Consider the following 15,237-nt stretch of genomic DNA (forward strand, 5'->3'; position numbering starts at 1 on the left):
GTGTATGTGGATGTTGAAGATTGGAATAAAGTGCTGTGATGTTCAGGAAATTCCAACGACGGGGTTAATATTTATTTCCAAAATATTGTAAAGGATGAGTATTATAATGCGAGATAAGACTGACATCAGAATTCACCTGCACGTTCCTATCAAAGTGTTATACAGCCCTCTGCAGTTAAGCAGTTCCGTGTTCTGATTCCCTCAAGCTTGAAAGACCTTATAGGCCAATACACCCATCAAAGCTGTTACATCGGGGTCTTTCTATGCATAGCAACCGCCATTGGTCCCCTTATCGATCAAAATATCGGCTATAAGCATCTTAATAAAGGTAGATTCCTGATGGTGGGTTTCGTGTTTCAAAGCATCGAATATCAGCGTATAAACCGGAGACTTTATTATTCATAGTGTCCAGTTATCTTCATTCCAAAGAGACTCAATAACACTACGAAGCAATGGTCCACAGGAGAGTGTCTTGGTTGAGAGGGAAGAGTCCGGTTCCACAAGAACTTCCTGTCAGGCCACGGAAGGTTTCCCACTTATGTCAATGACCCCTCTGAATACTCGAGGGTATGAATACAGGCACAGACTTTCACTCTACATACAAATTTAAGAGAGATCGTCTACCCACGTCGGCGAATGCATGGTTATCACCTGTACACATGACGTTGCGTATTTCTACCCGGCGCTGCTTAGTCCTCTGAGGCGGACTGGCCAAGGTCGTGTGGGACGAACGTCAACTTATCTGGGATTCGCTTTCCATGATAGACGACAATGCAACCACAGAAAAGCAGGCATTTTTTAAATTATCCAGTGACTCCCCAAAGCACCGATCCTGCGAGGGCCTATGTAATAGGTGGCTAATTATCCCATTCATCTTGCTAGATGGCAGTGTATGGGTTCAAAGGCAAAGCCGAGACGAAATATGGGCAACTCTGGGATTTCAGTATCCGCTACACGGTCCGATTTGGGCCAGAGCCTCACTATTTTCTGCACGTCGCAGTAGCTCAACTGAGAAAGGGTATGAATGACTTTTCACTTAAGAGTGAGTGTGAAATAGAGGAGAGCTATCTGCCAGATAGCGTCAGTCAGCGAGATTATCTTCGTGACGCTGTTTTGTCTCTGACAGCCGAAGCGAGCTCCATTGGGCCTCAGGCTGATTAGGTCCTTCTTTACACAACCATATCGTGCAGCCGAAGGGGAATTTGAGAAGTCCCGGACGCATATTTGAGAAGCTGAGCATTCCTCCAAAATTGGGCTGTCATGATGATTTGTCTTGATATCGAGCCACATTACTCGATCCACTTACAATGACGAGATTATGACCATCTAATCTTGATGTGAGAGATTGTCATCCAACCTCTAGGTTCAGGCTAGCCATGTAAATGGCGAGCAGCGTTGAAAGACGCTAGAGATCTTAGGGGCATGGTACAGCTCTGCATGCCTTTGGTGCCCAACAGGGATATTCTACCCCATCATTAATAGCTTTGTAAGTCAGGCTCAATAGCATTTCTCTAGTTCTCAAAACTAGGATAGCCAGTAAGATATTTGAATAAATTGCTAGGACGACATATAATGAGATCGAATAAACCATAGTGAGATGAGACAAGAAGAGAAGAGAGAAATAGAGGAGCCGGAGGGAGATATGTGTGGGGTAGTAGAGGGCAGGAAAAGCGCGCATTGATTAGCTGCATCACCACCACGCACATGACAATACTGAATCGTGGGGAATAAAAGGGTGATCTATCCTACCTAACTCTGCATATCGCTCACCATCCTCTGCTCTGTTACAAGCTGTTCCAAAATGAATCCTGCAGCTATTGCAAAGGGACTCATCACGTTCGCGAACCTTGAATTGTATAACAAAGCTTGCATCACGTTTCCCCCACCTCCAGATTATGTACTGCCAAAGGAGGACATTGCTATCCAAGTTTTGGAGAATGTGCTCAACAAGGTAGTTTTCGTCGGCGAAGAGTACAGCACTGTTTTTGTCAACTCCCAGATCCCCCCGCACGAGAACTCCAGCTGGCAGGCCGATCTAGCTATCAACTATCTGACGGAAGAGCGAAAACTCCGGATCTTATGCTTCATCGAGGGTAAACGTACCTCGAGACGTCAGAGTTATATCACGAAGGCGGTTGAGGAAGAAGCTCTAGACTATTGCAAAGAGTTTCTTGTGGGCAATGCAACGAGTGCCAGTTTTGTATATGCCGGTACACTTGTTGGTGTGCATTTACGGTTATGGATTGTCCACCGTGAAGACATGAGCCTTACGCCCTTGTGGGGGTCTCCATATCTGGGAAGCAACGAGGATTACAGGGATCTGGGCGTTGATTCGCATGGACAGGAAATCCTAGAGGCCTTTCATGTGATGATCCGTGTCGCACCGCAGCCGTGGTTTGGATCTAGTAAAACTGGAGTGATACCATCATATAGAGTGGGGGCCATTCAATTACCAAGGATCGATCGGCCGGACATCTCTCCACAGTCCGCGCCTCTCCTGCCCAGCGTCTCAGTTGATCCTGGAATCCCAGGGCCTCCAGCTGGCTATGTGAGAGTAACCAAGTTCCTGATGACTACCGACAGCTATGCATGGATGACTTCCCTAGGGACAACCAGCTCTGGTAGAGCTAGCGAGTGGGCGGTCGAGCGGGGGTACCTCCTAAACCAAGCAAGACACCTTTATGCTGATAGCGCGACGGAGAATGTCCCTATCGCACTGTGACAAGCAAATTATTCTTGAGCATTCGGCGAGGGTCTGAAAGGCTGTATTGTAGTGATATATAGGCAAAAAAATCTAGGACGATGTCCTGTTAGATGCGGGGTTCAGTGGTGATTAGTAAAAAACAAGAGGGCGATCAAGGGATCAAGGGGCATGCATCCGATCCCCCCAAGGCGGTAAGTACCATCAAACCCAAGGTAACTACGGAGGACATGAGCTCAAATCCTGGTGGCCATCTGAATTCTGGGATTGATGTATCAGATGGCAGACGAGTCTCGGGTCTGGCTTCAATACTATATACTCTAAACATTTGGACTGTTCAATACATCGCCGAAAGATGGACGTCTCAACAGAACCAGCCCGTCGCTATACAAGATCTCCGCATTGTCTATTGTGTGGTGAAAGGTTTACACCAGATACACACTTCCGTTCCGGTATGATTCTTCAAATCCGGTGCCGTCCTACAGCTGATATTGTGCAGTCGTCTTGTCAAAAACAGATCAGCACCCAGTTCTAACTCGGTCGATAAGTTTTCGAGGAAAAGGGGGAATAATTCACCTGCAAGACCTCAATGTTGAGATCCATAGCAACCCGCGTCTGAAATCCGCAAATGCCTTCTCCGTGCACAGTCTCTGCTGGGCGGCCCTTGTCGGTCAACCCAGCGTCCACAAACTTTATGATTTGGGTCGCGCCATGACGCCACTCACTTGGACAGGACTTCCACAAAGCCTTTACAACAATCGTCTAGTCCTGTCAAAATCAATTTATAGGTTAGATGCAGAAATACGCCAAAACAATGATGAAGATAATACCCTGTGGAGGCTATTACAGAGATGCGGGAGTCTTCCCACTGAGCTGGTTGCTATCATATGGGGACTCATTGACCCTAGTCCTGTCCGGTGCTTGCTTGCACTATGGGCTGCAGATGGTTACTGGACAAAGAGCTCTTCTGCGCCAAATAGTGGTAGTGTATATCTTGTTGGAAATATCTTCATCTATTTCACGCGCGTCTTAGACGGGACGTATATATGCGGCATTCGTCAAAGAGACATACTATATGGACATGAGAGCAAAAACTCTGTGGAAGTCTCTGCTCCGGTATCCATGGAAGGCTTGACATTTAGTTTGGGACCTTATGGGCTTCGGAGCATACGATTTCTTTCAGATACTGGGACCCATCACAAGAGTATAGGAGGTGCAGCAACAATGGATACTGAGTTTATCGGTGTTATTTATCCTCAACCAGGAGCGCCACTTCAGTTGAACATTGAGTGGGATGTATGACAAGCCTTCACGACTGATTCTATTAAGTGAAACTGATAAGCAGAACAGGCTCTTAAGATTGCGCGCATCAGTTGCCCCAACAACTTGGAGTTCGGTCATAATTTTCTATGGGAAACTCAGCTACCGTGGACTGAGATATACCCCCCTTCTGAGAGGTCATTTTATGATTGGCCGCGACATTGGGACTTCACAATAAATCCTCAAAGATTTATGGCGTATATCCCGTTACACAGAGATGGATTTCACCTATATGGCCTCACTGCGTTTTGCTCCAGCAAGGGTCTCATTGGCTTGGGAACTCATTTTCGCTCACGCTCACACTCGACCACGTCATACTGGTATGGGAACCAGAAGGGCTGCCTCGTCCATGCCCAATTTGGACCTTCCGAGACTGTGAGCTTGATTTCCGTGTATTGGCATCCATATGATCGACTTTCGAAACCTTACTTTGCAGTATGTTAACCAATCATGGGTCATATTTGAGCTAATGAGAGATGTAGATTACAACAAACAAGAAGAGGACCCTTTTTCTTGGACCATGCTTTACGTCTGTTGAAGTTGGCTCGAAAAACATATATGACGCAAGAGATGGTGGCCTCATGGGGCTATACTATGATAAATCTCTAGGCATCAGTGGCTTCACTAGCTTGGGCACTGTTTGTCGTCGTCTACGCGATTCCTCTGTGAAGCAAATACCAGACCGTTCTATACCACAAACGCCCCAACATTCAAACACGATGAATCTGTCAAGCACGTCCATTTTCGAGGGCTTCACCTCCAAAGCCTCACTAATCAATATCCAAACACTGAAAGCCTGCTATATCGGACCTCGTTGTAAAGGCATGCTTCTTATATACGATGACGATACCAGGTGCATTTTAGGTCAATGGTATGAAGGTACATCTTCCCAGCCTGATGATATACGAGAGCTCTATTTTGAGAGCAACGATGTGCTCAGATTCTATTTTATGCAAAACAACGGCAACCAAATTCTCAACCGGATTGAAACCTCGCCACAGGTTTCTTCTCCGGAGGAAAGTGAACTGTTTGTGGATTTCAAATATGGGGTGAGTCGATGAGATACCTACCAGCCTACCTCAACCGAGCTGATCAAACTAGGATGATATCATTTGGCTTTTCTCAGAATACACCGACACCATTTTTGGTGGGTAGAATTATAAACACCTTGCTATACCTGTCCGAAATCCCGCTAGCATAAGTGTGGAAGTCCCTGAACCTGATATCTCATTTTTGTTCCATTACAATACGATACTCACCGAATAGACATCCTTGGGAGGCAGAACAGAAAAAGACAATAATGTGGAGTATGTAAGTATCAGTAGGGATTCTCCTCGAATGAAAGCAGCAAGAATAATTATCTAGAAGGTCGTTTTTGTATAGCCCTTAGCATGAGAACACTCCGTAAAAGAATGTGCCTTCAATCTCCACCAAGAAACCCGACTTGGAGTCCTCAACCTCGACCTTCCCTATTGACCAACCCCAACTATCCTCCTCGCCACACATCATACCATCCCTCCAACCTCCCACCTCTCCATCCCTCCACCCTTCCCCAGACCACGAAGCCATCATATAGTTACCCTCCCACGTGATTACGCCTCAGGCACCCATTCCCAGTCCTCAACCCACACATAATAACATCACCATTACACCCCCCAGCACCCCCAACTACCAAAAACCCCCTAACCCCCCCTCAAATGGACTCGAACGACCATCTCCCAGACCAAAACCACAACCAAACACCTCCCCACAACACCACCACCCCCAAACCTCAAACCGACACCAAAACCCACCCCAAAACCCTCTATCCCCTTCCAAACACCCCCCAAAAAGAAAACTTTCCCTGCGCGGACTCAAACCGCGGCCCTCTCCTAAGAATAAACCTAAGAATAGGCGGAGCACTCTACCACTGAGCTACAGGGGATGGATGATGTTGAAGGATAAGGACTGGGTGTTGGTGAAATGGGTCCATACCCTTGGTACTCCGTACAGACAGGGGAAGGAAGGGCTTTTGTCTAGAGTTTGATTTGATCCAAGTAGAATGGTAGAAGTAGAGTGTTCTATAAGAATCTCATAGGGGGCTTTGGGTAGGAGATTGAGTAATTGGAATTGTAGATAGGATGGATGTATATGGGGTGCAGCGATGGGATATAGATACCATGCGTGGTGGATCCGACCGGTGGAGAGGGACCCACATTGGTAACAGCGCCCGTTATACCCACCTTTTAGTGGTCTTTTGTTGCTGAGGGGCTCCACTTAGTGGGACTTGGGTGCAGAGCCTCATTGAGGGTATATCAACTCATTCGAATCAAACTGGGAGCGCTCTAGCACTGGGTTATGGTTATCTAGGGGGCTGTAAAGTGGGCTGATTTGTAGGTGAGTTGATTTGTAAGTGAGTTGATGAAGGCTTTGTAAGAATGGGATAACTGTAGGATGATTTATCGATGAACTATAGGATTTTTCTAGATGATTCTACTGTGCTATCTGCTGTGCTAGTTGACTGTATAGTATAGGGGCGTGCAGAAAAAGATGCCTCTGCGCGGATTCGAACCGCGGCCCTCCCCTAACAATAGTCCTAAGAATAAGTGGGGCGTTCTACCGCTGAGCTACAGGAGGCTTGTATTTAGGAAAGGAACACAGGTTAGATGTTCACCGATGGTTCGTGAAATAATTGACTGCCTGAGCAGGCAAAAAGGTTTGCAATTAGTTTGAGCCGAGAATCATGGTCGGCACTTGGATAGCTGATTTCACTGAATAAACTGCTGCAATGCTAACTAGCGTATGAGGGTGCGATCATGATAGCTATGTCCATGTAAGACATATGGTCGTCAGGCATACAGAACCTGACGCAAGAGAGAACCTGAAAGAGATTGATGGCGTTCATTTCTTTGAAAAAAAGGACATGATGTTGCCCTGTCCTGGTTTCGCTGCCGACTTAGCCTTGGGCGCACTAGCAACCGGCTTCTTCTTCGGAGGCGGTGCCGGCTCATCCTCCGAGAATGACTCCCAGCTCGGCTCCTCAATGGTCACTAGAAGTAATCAAATTAGTAGCCGTCATGTATAGGTAGAAAGAATGATCTCACCAAGGTAGCCTTCCTCGTCCTTAACCGTCTTCTTCTTCAAGATTTGGCGCTTGCCTCTGCGACGGCCGCCTCCAACGGTGACCTCCTCCTTCAGTTCAGCCTGCTTCGGCGGAGGCTCGTCGATGGGGTTTGACTCTTCCGGCGATGGCGCAGCATCGGGCATTTCTTCATCTTCATCTTCATCTGATATAGGTCAGAGACGGTCACAGATCACCAGAAGGACCAAACGTACCCTCTTCTTCCATCATCTTCCTGAGCTTCTCTTCACGCTCTTTCCGTGATTCGCGAGTGCCGGCGGGCGCAGACTTCCCTGAGTCTGGGAAGAGCTCTTCGGGCTCTTCATCCTCGTCCGATGCGTCCCCTAGTACCACTGTTGCATATTAGCCTCCGTGTATGCCCGAAAGGGGGTGAGCACTAACCATCTTCAGCGCCACTGGGTTCGACCTAGTAATTGTCAGCTACTTCACATCCAATAATCGAGCTTCATTGTACTGACCGATTCGGCCGCAGAAGGAGCTGGTGTTGCTGATTCCTCCTTCTTCTGTTTCGGCTTCGCCTTTGCGAAGGAACTAAAGATACTGCCCTTCTGTTTGGGCGGGGCTGTCTTCTCAGTAGGCTTGGTAGATACTGGGGTCTCTTCGCGTTTAGTCGATGGCTCAACCTTTGGGGCTTTCTCCTCAGGTTCTGTCTTTGGATGGGGTGGCTCTTCGTTTTTGATAGGACGTTTAGCCGGTATCGTCGTCTTGGGTGGTGCTGGAGCGGCGGGGACAGGCGGCCGACCACCGGTTCTTCTCTATTGGTACCGATCGTATTAGAATAGCAATTGTATGGAATAGCACCGCAGCTCTTACCCTGACATTATTACCCTGAATCATGCCCCAAGATGTGCCGTATTCCAAGGGATCCTCCTGAGCATGGTTGGCCACCATTTCCCCAGCCACATCCGTCAAGACATTGAGATCCTGAAGCACGGTAGGTTGAAGACTGTAGACATATAACGATGAGATGGTCTCGAACGTCGATTTGGCATCTGCGGTTTATGTTAGAGAGTCCAAATTTTGCCCAATTCTAATATAGCAATTTAATTTACCCTCCAAGTCCTCTTCGCGCACCAGCAAAACCGAGGAGATCGCAATTTCATCCGTGACAGCGTCCTGGTTCGGCATCGAGCTGCTCACGTACGGACTACTCTGCGGAATTCCATTGCTATCGTCGAAACTGTCGAGGACCCCATTTGTTGCAGATGTTAGCTCTGGTGCTTTCTGGACTCCAGTGATAATGTAGGTCGCATTGACGCTGTTCGGTTTCTTGTTGTTCTCGTTATGGTGGAAATCGTAAAGCATCCTTTGCAGGTTGCAATTAGGAAGAGTCAAAGATAAAGCTGTTGCCACTGAATAGAGACATACTGCTTAGCCAATGTGCTATGAACCCGAAGAGCTCGACCTAAGGATCGGTAGGTGACCTGTAGCATGCGCAGATTGTTTGTTAGTCGATGCTGACAATGAGCTTGAAGAAAACGAGCGGGCTGACTTACCGTCCGTCGCTCATTGAGGACATTCTCGGCCAAATACCTCTTATAATCTGCGATGGCCATTCTGACAGCAGCCTCCAATTGTGCGGTGGAAATTGTGGGATCAGAGCAGCTGCGATGCGGAGTAGACAGGACGACGCGTGCTCAACCACTTTACGCGTATCAGTCAGCGGGTCTTGGCGTCGCAGCTCTTCTCCGATCCATCATAATAATCATTGCCAGCCCGCAATCACAACCCCAGGGAGACCCCTCACCTCGCCTCTCTCAGAATAATTCGCTGCCCATCCGATGCCCCCTCGCTAGCGCTATCACCCGATATATCCACTCTATGGAGCAGACCTTCGACCTCCCCGACTCGACCGATTGGCTTGACACGCCACTGTCTCTCGTCGCGCCCCTCGAGTCCTCCCTCCGATGCCAGGTCTGCAAGGATTTCTTCGACAATCCGGTGATCACATCATGCAGTCATACCTTCTGCTCGCTTTGCATTCGACGGTGTTTGAGCACAGAAGGGAAATGCCCCGCGTGTCGGAGCTCGGATCAGGAATTGAAGTTGCGGCGAAATTGGGCAGTCCAGGAACTGGTGGAGGCGTTCCAGAACGCTAGGCCTAGTGTTTTGGGTTTGGCAAAGAAGGCTGCTGCGCAGGAGAAAGGTCTTTGTGACGGCGAGGTAGAGGGGCCAGCATCGAAGAAGAGGAAGATTGAGTCGTCAGAAGAATCTGCGGCTACGGGCTCGGAGGGCGTGAGGACTCGATCGCAAACCCGGGGGGTGGGCTCTCAAGAGGACCCGGTTGCGATTGAGGTGATTGAGGACAGTAACGATGAGGAATACATCCCGGGTATGTGAGATTGTTGGTCCTCCTCCGTCGCGTGCTAATGGCATTCAGATGATGGGCTGGTCGCGTGCCCCATCTGCAAACGGAGGATGAAGAATGAAGCCGTATTCCGACATCTAGATAGCTGCACCGGAGAAGCAGCGCCGCCGAAACAGTTAAATTTTGGGTGAGGCGGTTCTACAGCGTACGTCGACAGGGTGGCATCTGACTAGAAGTACAGCTCGTTACAGCCTATGTCGCCGGCATCGCGGAAATCGAAAGATGTCATGAACAGGCCACCCGAAAGACTCCCGATCATAAATTATTCTCTATTGAAAGACACTGTGCTCCGGAAAAAGTTGAGAGATTTGGGTATACCGAACATGGGCCCGCGCCCCCTCCTGCAACGGCGTCACACCGAGTGGATGAATTTATGGAATGCGAACTGCGACTCCAAAACGCCCAAGTCCAAACGAGAATTGCTGCGAGAACTGGATATATGGGAGCGAACGCAAGGAGGCCAAGCACAGCCGTCAGGGGACATTACCGATACCGTGATGCGCAAAGACTTTGATGCGACGGCATGGTCAACGAATCATGAAGATGACTTCAAGCGGCTGATCGCGAATGCGCGAAAGAAAACCGAGGCTCACGTGCGCACGACGATATCGCCGGCCTCTGCAGGCGCGAGCCAGCCTCCCACTGTGCCCATTGTCGAAGCCACCATCGCAACAGAAGATGCCCAACCCGTGGAGAAGTTGCCTGTAGAAGACAAACCCGTAAGCGTCGGAGAGAACGAAGTGCAGATATCTCAGGAGCCGAGCGACATGCACATGAGCAATGCGCACAGCTAATGGCGCCCCCAATACTGCGCCGAGAATATGCGGCTTGCGCAGGCTCCCATGTCTGTGGAGGGTTGTTCTGGCGTGACGCATTAAGCAGTGGCTCTAGGACCTTCTTCGACAGACATCCGCGATAGCCGTTCTTCTAACTCTGAATTGACAGCTTGCTCCCCTGCCGCTGTGCGTGCAGCTTCTTTGGCGCGCTGCTCGAGATTGTCCAATTCGGCGAGCTTCTTGCGGGTCTCTTCCGCCTCTTTCTCCTCCATCTCCTGCCGCTCCCTGTTTTCCAATTCCTCCAGCTCGTCGTCGATCTCAGTCTCATCAATCTGCGGGCCAGCCTCGTTCATGATGTTTCCTACCTCGTCCACCTTGGACATCTCTTCCCGCAACTCTTCCACCACATCCTCGACCCTCGCGGCACCGCCAATCTGAGTATGCAAGCCACGAAGGGCCCCGGTGCTTGCCTCCATCACCTTCACGAATTGAACCTGGTCCGTGGCCTGCTCAATCTTGGAATAGACTTCTTCGAGCTGCATCAGAGTATCCAGCCTCTGCTTTAGGTTATGCTCTGCCAGCTTCTTGGAGCGCACGGCCGATAGCGCAGAAACACGATTCTTATTCTGCAGCGCCATTTTGGCAGTCGAATTGAGTTCGACGATCTTGTTTTCCAGATTTTCTACCTGTTTAGTCATAGTCGACATAAGCGTTTTGATAGAGGCAACGGCGGTATCCTGCTCTGTGATATCTTTGGGAGCATCACTGGTTCTGAACTTGATAGTCTGCATCACGATTAGCGTCTTGCATTGGATAAAAGTACGAAGTAGACATACCTTGCCATCATACGCAATCGCACCACTGTCGCGAGACAGATACAACAATAGGACATCCATATCCGCGTCGGACAGCCGGCTTCCCTCCTCCAAGACACCCGAAAACTCACTCACAAAGCTCTCCTTAGAGTAGACCAAATCCGTCTTAGACGGGTTGTGCCCCGTAGCCTTCTTAACGACGCGATCGGCAGCTTCCTACACCAACTGTCAGCCTGTATATCCCAGCTAACCCACCACAAACAGCGAACCTACCTTCAGATTCTTCACCAAAACCAACTCCTGGGCCTGCAACCTCGGCGTCGCCTCCTCAGACCCCACAACCACACCTTTCAACTGCTTCATACCCCAGCTCATCACAGCCCACGGACTCAACACCGACGTATCTATCCCCCACTGCGGTTTCCTCAAACTGGCCGGATTACTCCGGTACAGGTGCAGCGGCACCATAGTGCGATTCCTCGTGGCGTCATCCTAACAGGAATCACTCATTAGCACCTACATCTCCACGCATTTATATCCGAGACATACAAAAACCGCACCCAACGCCACCGGCCGTCCGCACTCGGGGATCTCCAAATCTCGTAACAAGGATTCATCTGCTCTCAAGACCAGGTGATTCGTCTTCTGTGCTGAGGGATGTCCGTGTGATGATGAGGAAATGATATAGCCATGTCTTGCGGCGGAGGCCAGGGCGTGTTCCCAGGCTGCGACGTTGGTTGTGTATCCCTCGGGGTTGGTTTTGCGGTGGATGGGGAAGTCGGAATAGAGAGAGGGGAGGCGGTTTCTATAGTGGGAGGTGGTTAGTGGGGTTGTATTTTAGATGTGGGGAGGAGGGGGTGTGGGACGGACTTTCTGAAGGAATCCTGCGAGAGGATGTATTGGAGGAGGGTAGGCATTGTGGTTGTTGTGGTGAGGTGGGAGTGTGAATGAGGTGTAGTTAAGGGTGAAGGTGCTGGGTGGAATTTGTTCAAAAATATCTGGTGTAGATATAATATATTATAGATTAGATTGGGCAGAAAAGGAAGTGTACTCCCTACTGCTGTAGGCTGGTAGCCCCGGATGCCTGCGTGCTGCTGAGATGGGTAGATCTGATGTCAATAAATGGGCCAGCTCGTCCTCTAGCGCTGGTTGTTGGGGAGGTCACCCGCAGGGATCTTATCGATAAGATCGGGTCACGTGTGAGATTATTCCTTGGCGCTATCATACATACTACTGCGGTATATCGTCGATATAGAAAGGTGGATAATTCGTACAAGAAACATTAAATTGACAAATGTCTATGATGTTGTATAAACCCCATTCGCCCTTGGGACCCTCATTGCATCCTAAGCTCGTTCGAAATCGTCATTGGCTGCATTGTCATTATCCCTCGTGCCTTGTGCCGGACCGAGACCCCCCGAGTCCAACGGATTGGCGATCAAGGATTTGCGATTCATGCGTCTGTCCAGCTTTTCGCTGGTTTCTTCTGTGCCGAGTGCCTCGGCAGTGGCTGCCTCGTCTCTTGTGTCCAGCCCTCTGGCTTCTAGGTATTCGACCTTGACAGCATGTCGCAGGTTGTCGAAGAAGGTCTGCATCTCGGGCATCGGGAATGTTCCATCGGCATCCAGCACATCTGCATATAGCCGCTCCGCCTCCTCGAGCGCTGCTGATGCTAGCGACGGCTTCCCAAGGCGAAGCCACATGTCAGCAGCGAAGACACTCCACATTCCTGCTTTTCTGCGTCGAGAACCCCATTTCAATCCGCTCACTGGCGCCCTTGCGGCATAGCATGCCGATACCCGTTCACTGAAGAGGCCCTGGCCGATGGAGCCGACTAACCCAAGGTCCATGGCCCGCATGGCCCATCGAGCGGCGCTTTCCACTGCCGAACCTCCGCGGGACTTCAATAGCTCCATGGCCAACGTAAGACACCGGAGAGCATTCGGCGTATCCGAACACCTCGTGAGATACGAATAGCAGGCAGTGTCAAACATCTGGTCAATTCCATCGAGCTTCATCTTTGTTCCCATTGCTGATGGATTTAACAGCATGCTTACGGCGCACATCTCGTAGGCACCGGCGTGATATTTCCATGCTTTGTCGTTCGCGTAGTCGGAGCGAAGGAGCTCATATGTAGACGCTGATAACTTCCAGTCCCGGAGCATGAATGCAAAGTCAGCCATTTTGCGCAGCACAGCTTCAGGGACATCCGGTCTGTAGTAGCCATGCGCGACATCGTAGTTTCCGCTAGCTCCCCCAGCCGTGAGACTGGAGCGTGAACTAGATCCAAAGCCAGCCCATCTGCGTGACATTGACATGAATCGCCCACTTATACCACGCCTACGGGAGGCCACCTGGTCGTTCCAGACAGCGACCCGGTTTTCCATAAACGGTATGACGGACTGGGCTACCAGTTCGCGGATGAACGCCTTGATCGCCATGATATCTGAATCGAAGAGGCAAAAACCGCTGGTATCCAAGTCCACCAAGGGCTCTGGTTATTGTTAGCGCTTGTGAGCTTGTGACATGAGGGGTTCAGTCCTACCGGCTCGGCCAGAAAGTCGTTCAGAAGGCGAGAGCCATTCGCAGTCGGGTACTTGAACACTGTCGTCATCGGTAACCACGCATTGATTGCTACGAAGCCTCAACAGGTGACAATGTAACCCAAAATGGCGTTTCATTTGGTCATATAACTTGGTCGATTCCGCAATATCATCCCGATCCTCATCATGAACAAGAACATAGTACCGGAGGTATTCCGTATGACACCAATCTGGCAGCCTCCTGGCTCCATTGCTTGTGTCTGCGTACAATTGCCTCAGAGTCTCCAGCGGTGCGGTATTGCGCGAACTAATGGCGATAACACTTGCCACTGGATGCCGGAATGTCTCATGCGGCGTGGCCGATGGTATCGATAGTAGTTGTCGTAGGAATAATTTATATAATGGAGATGTTGTAGGGAAGTTCAAGAAATCTTTTGGGCGCAACGATCCGCCCAGCGGATCGTCAGTCGAGCCCAGTTGCTTCTCCAACACATCCTCCACCTGTGCTAAGGAGGCGCTTCGCCCCGCGCTCGACTCGTTAGGGGTCAAGCTATTGCCAGCCAAATCCACAAAGCGAACCGCGTAGTCTTCCCAGCCACGACTTGCCCCCACACTGTCTCGGATGACGATCTTCCCAGGGACGTTCTCGCCGAACGGACGTATCAACTCCCAGAAGCCACCGGCAAAGCCTTTCTGTCGTACCAACTCATCGGTGTCAGCTGATGCGTAGACACCGACCACAGGGGAGAACGAGCGTATGACTAGCGATCGGATTTCCTCTGCACCATCGAATCGACCTTCCACCGGGGATCCTAGGGATGATCGGGCCAATTGGGGCGTCGACGACCGAAATGAAGGGGCACGGGGCGATGCGGACCTGATCGGGAGATCAGACGTCGTGGCGGTCAGGGGCGGGGTCGGAGACCGGATTCTCGAGTCTACCAGGTCTGCATCCAGGGACGGCGACGAGTCGCGGCGCTGATTTGGATATCTCGACTTAGATGCGACACGTGGAACGCCGGGCGAGAATGACGGCGGAGGCTTGACCGGAGCAGCATCTCCGGGCGATGTCATGGACTCCGAGTGGCGGGGGATGCGACGTTAACAAAAGTAGAAGTGACCCTAGAGCCCATGGACTAAGTGGGGAGAGATCCCACAGGAAGATAGATAGATTTGGGAGTGGTGAGGGTGCGAGTAAGAACGAATTGGAAGGAGAAGATGAAAGCTCGGGGGGAGATCCGGCGATGTTGTAGGGATGAGTGAAGCCAAGTCAGCGCGGGCGAATCCTAGAGCACAAGTCGGGCGCAAGTACGGCGTCCGTCGCAGCAGCCTATGTATGATGCAGGAGTTGGTGGGGAGGATACTAATTATCACAACGAAAGTTACCCAGTAGATAGATAGTCGACGGAGAGAACTTGAACTGAATCAGGCACAGCAAAGCTTAGTAGCCTTACCACTGGACAGCATCTCGCGGCGTGGTGCCTATTGTTGCTGATTGTTGACTTCCGACAAGGCGGTGATGATCGCCGGGGAAATCTGCCGGTCAATTGTTGTTGGCGCTGCTGTCCTGCGTTCTGCCCAGAGTGCTCTCTA

The 15,237-nt window shown here is 50.3% G+C and overlaps 6 protein-coding genes and 2 non-coding genes across 8 annotated transcripts; 3 read left to right on the top strand and 5 right to left on the bottom strand.

Moving 5' to 3' along the window:
- Positions 1-1,532: 1,532 nt before the first annotated feature.
- BO94DRAFT_535176 (uncharacterized protein) lies at positions 1,533-2,821 on the top strand. Its single transcript, XM_025611721.1, has one exon. It carries the CDS (start codon positions 1,802-1,804, stop codon positions 2,720-2,722), a length of 921 nt encoding a protein of 306 aa, XP_025467268.1. The 5' UTR covers positions 1,533-1,801; the 3' UTR covers positions 2,723-2,821.
- A 232-nt stretch (positions 2,822-3,053) lies between these two features.
- Positions 3,054-5,366, top strand: BO94DRAFT_535177 (uncharacterized protein; the record flags this gene model as incomplete). The annotated part of the gene is made up of 5 exons (XM_025611722.1): positions 3,054-3,153; positions 3,201-3,997; positions 4,052-4,456; positions 4,504-5,070; positions 5,123-5,366. The coding sequence occupies 5 exons, from the start codon at positions 3,057-3,059 to the stop codon at positions 5,174-5,176; spliced, it is 1,920 nt and encodes a 639-aa protein (XP_025467269.1). The 3' UTR covers positions 5,177-5,366.
- Positions 5,367-5,859: 493 nt separating this feature from the next.
- On the bottom strand, positions 5,860-5,945 carry BO94DRAFT_t166. The gene has a single exon. It is a non-coding gene; the product is annotated as a tRNA-OTHER (tRNA).
- A 606-nt stretch (positions 5,946-6,551) lies between these two features.
- Positions 6,552-6,638, bottom strand: BO94DRAFT_t165. The gene has a single exon. It is a non-coding gene; the product is annotated as a tRNA-Ile (tRNA).
- A 72-nt stretch (positions 6,639-6,710) lies between these two features.
- Positions 6,711-8,758, bottom strand: BO94DRAFT_516760 (uncharacterized protein). The gene is made up of 9 exons (XM_025609971.1): positions 8,639-8,758; positions 8,511-8,566; positions 8,195-8,448; positions 7,956-8,134; positions 7,601-7,897; positions 7,524-7,548; positions 7,337-7,474; positions 7,105-7,287; positions 6,711-7,050 (listed from the first exon to the last, which is right to left on the bottom strand). Exons 1-9 carry the CDS (start codon positions 8,696-8,698, stop codon positions 6,902-6,904), a joined length of 1,341 nt encoding a protein of 446 aa, XP_025467270.1. The 5' UTR covers positions 8,699-8,758; the 3' UTR covers positions 6,711-6,901.
- A 205-nt stretch (positions 8,759-8,963) lies between these two features.
- rad18 (E3 ubiquitin-protein ligase RAD18) lies at positions 8,964-10,304 on the top strand (the record flags this gene model as incomplete). The annotated part of the gene is made up of 3 exons (XM_025613286.1): positions 8,964-9,474; positions 9,523-9,637; positions 9,692-10,304. 3 exons carry the CDS (start codon positions 8,964-8,966, stop codon positions 10,302-10,304), a joined length of 1,239 nt encoding a protein of 412 aa, XP_025467271.1.
- An 80-nt stretch (positions 10,305-10,384) lies between these two features.
- On the bottom strand, positions 10,385-12,018 carry BO94DRAFT_585636 (putative vacuolar sorting protein SNF7 family protein; the record flags this gene model as incomplete). The annotated part of the gene is made up of 5 exons (XM_025615702.1): positions 10,385-11,071; positions 11,123-11,317; positions 11,375-11,593; positions 11,651-11,906; positions 11,972-12,018. The coding sequence occupies 5 exons, from the start codon at positions 12,016-12,018 to the stop codon at positions 10,385-10,387; spliced, it is 1,404 nt and encodes a 467-aa protein (XP_025467272.1).
- Positions 12,019-12,360: 342 nt separating this feature from the next.
- On the bottom strand, positions 12,361-15,106 carry BO94DRAFT_624283 (TRAPP III-specific subunit 85 family protein). The gene is made up of 2 exons (XM_025617203.1): positions 13,647-15,106; positions 12,361-13,595 (listed from the first exon to the last, which is right to left on the bottom strand). Exons 1-2 carry the CDS (start codon positions 14,716-14,718, stop codon positions 12,448-12,450), a joined length of 2,220 nt encoding a protein of 739 aa, XP_025467273.1. The 5' UTR covers positions 14,719-15,106; the 3' UTR covers positions 12,361-12,447.
- Positions 15,107-15,237: the final 131 nt, after the last annotated feature.

The sequence above is a fragment of the Aspergillus sclerotioniger genome, assembly GCF_003184525.1.
Source record: "Aspergillus sclerotioniger CBS 115572 chromosome Unknown BO94scaffold_14, whole genome shotgun sequence".
NCBI lineage: Eukaryota > Fungi > Ascomycota > Eurotiomycetes > Eurotiales > Aspergillaceae > Aspergillus > Aspergillus sclerotioniger.

Bases quoted from the DNA above. Each gene is read 5' to 3' on its own strand.
- BO94DRAFT_535176 (XM_025611721.1), top strand. From the start codon at position 1,802: ATGAATCCTGCAGCTATTGCAAAGGGACTCATCACGTTCGCGAACCTT.
- BO94DRAFT_516760 (XM_025609971.1), bottom strand. From the start codon at position 8,698: ATGGCCATCGCAGATTATAAGAGGTATTTGGCCGAGAATGTCCTCAAT. The intron at 8,567-8,638 runs GTAAGTCAGCCC...CGCATGCTACAG, and splicing joins TCCTCAATGAGCGACGGACG to GTCACCTACCGATCCTTAGG. The intron at 7,898-7,955 runs GTAAGAGCTGCG...CGGTACCAATAG, and splicing joins TTCAGGGTAATAATGTCAGG to AGAAGAACCGGTGGTCGGCC.
- BO94DRAFT_624283 (XM_025617203.1), bottom strand. From the start codon at position 14,718: ATGACATCGCCCGGAGATGCTGCTCCGGTCAAGCCTCCGCCGTCATTC. The intron at 13,596-13,646 runs GTAGGACTGAAC...AACAATAACCAG, and splicing joins ACGACTTTCTGGCCGAGCCG to AGCCCTTGGTGGACTTGGAT.